Source organism: Eimeria mitis, genomic scaffold (assembly GCF_000499745.2).
Source record: "Eimeria mitis Houghton genomic scaffold, Emh_scaff1559, whole genome shotgun sequence".
Taxonomy (NCBI): domain Eukaryota; phylum Apicomplexa; class Conoidasida; order Eucoccidiorida; family Eimeriidae; genus Eimeria; species Eimeria mitis.
Window position 1 is genome coordinate 7002 of NW_013569774.1, and position 619 is coordinate 7620.

Here is a 619-nt window from a genome sequence, read left to right on the forward strand (position 1 = left end):
TCTGTCTCCTGTCTTGTCTCGTCTGTCTCCTCTCCTGTCTCCTCTGTCTCCTCTCCTGTCTCCTCTGTCTCCCCTCTTGTCTCCTCTGTCTCCTCTCTTGTCTCCTCTGTCTCCTGTCTCATGTTTCCTCTCCTGTCTCCTTTGTCTCCTCTCTTGTCTCCCCTGTCTCCTCTCTTGTCTCCTCTGTCTCCTCTCCTGTCTCCTCTGTGTCTCCTCTGTCTCCTCGCTATGAGCTTTCTGTGTCTTGTGTCTCCTCTGTCTCCTCTGTCTCCTTTGTGTGAGCTTTCTGTGTCTCGTCTGTCTCCTCTATCTGTCTCCTCTGTCTCTTCTGTCTCCTTTCTATGAGCTTTCTGTGTCTCCTCCGTCTCCTCTGTCTCCTCTATCTCCTCTGTCTCCTTGCTATGAGCTCTCTGTGTCTCCTCTGTCTCCTCTGTCTCCTCTGTCTTCTCTGTCTCCTCTGTCTCCTTTGTGTGAGCTTTCCCTGTCTCCTCTGTCTCCTCTGTCTCCTCTGTCTCCTCTGTCTCCTCTGTCTCCTTTGTGTGAACTTTTTCTGTCTCCTCTGTCTCCTCTGTCTCCTCTGTCTCCTCTGTCTCCTTTGTGTGAACTTTCTCTGTCTCCT

General features: G+C 51.5%; 1 protein-coding gene across 1 annotated transcript in view; it reads right to left on the reverse strand.

The window, feature by feature from the left end:
• Positions 1-619, reverse strand: part of EMH_0039510 (uncharacterized protein) — a gene marked incomplete at both ends in the record, with an annotated part of 1215 nt that overhangs the window by 133 nt on the left and 463 nt on the right. The window contains one exon of the mRNA XM_013495403.1: positions 1-617. Within this exon, the coding sequence (XP_013350857.1) occupies positions 1-617 (617 nt within the window). The remainder of the gene's footprint in view (positions 618-619) is intronic.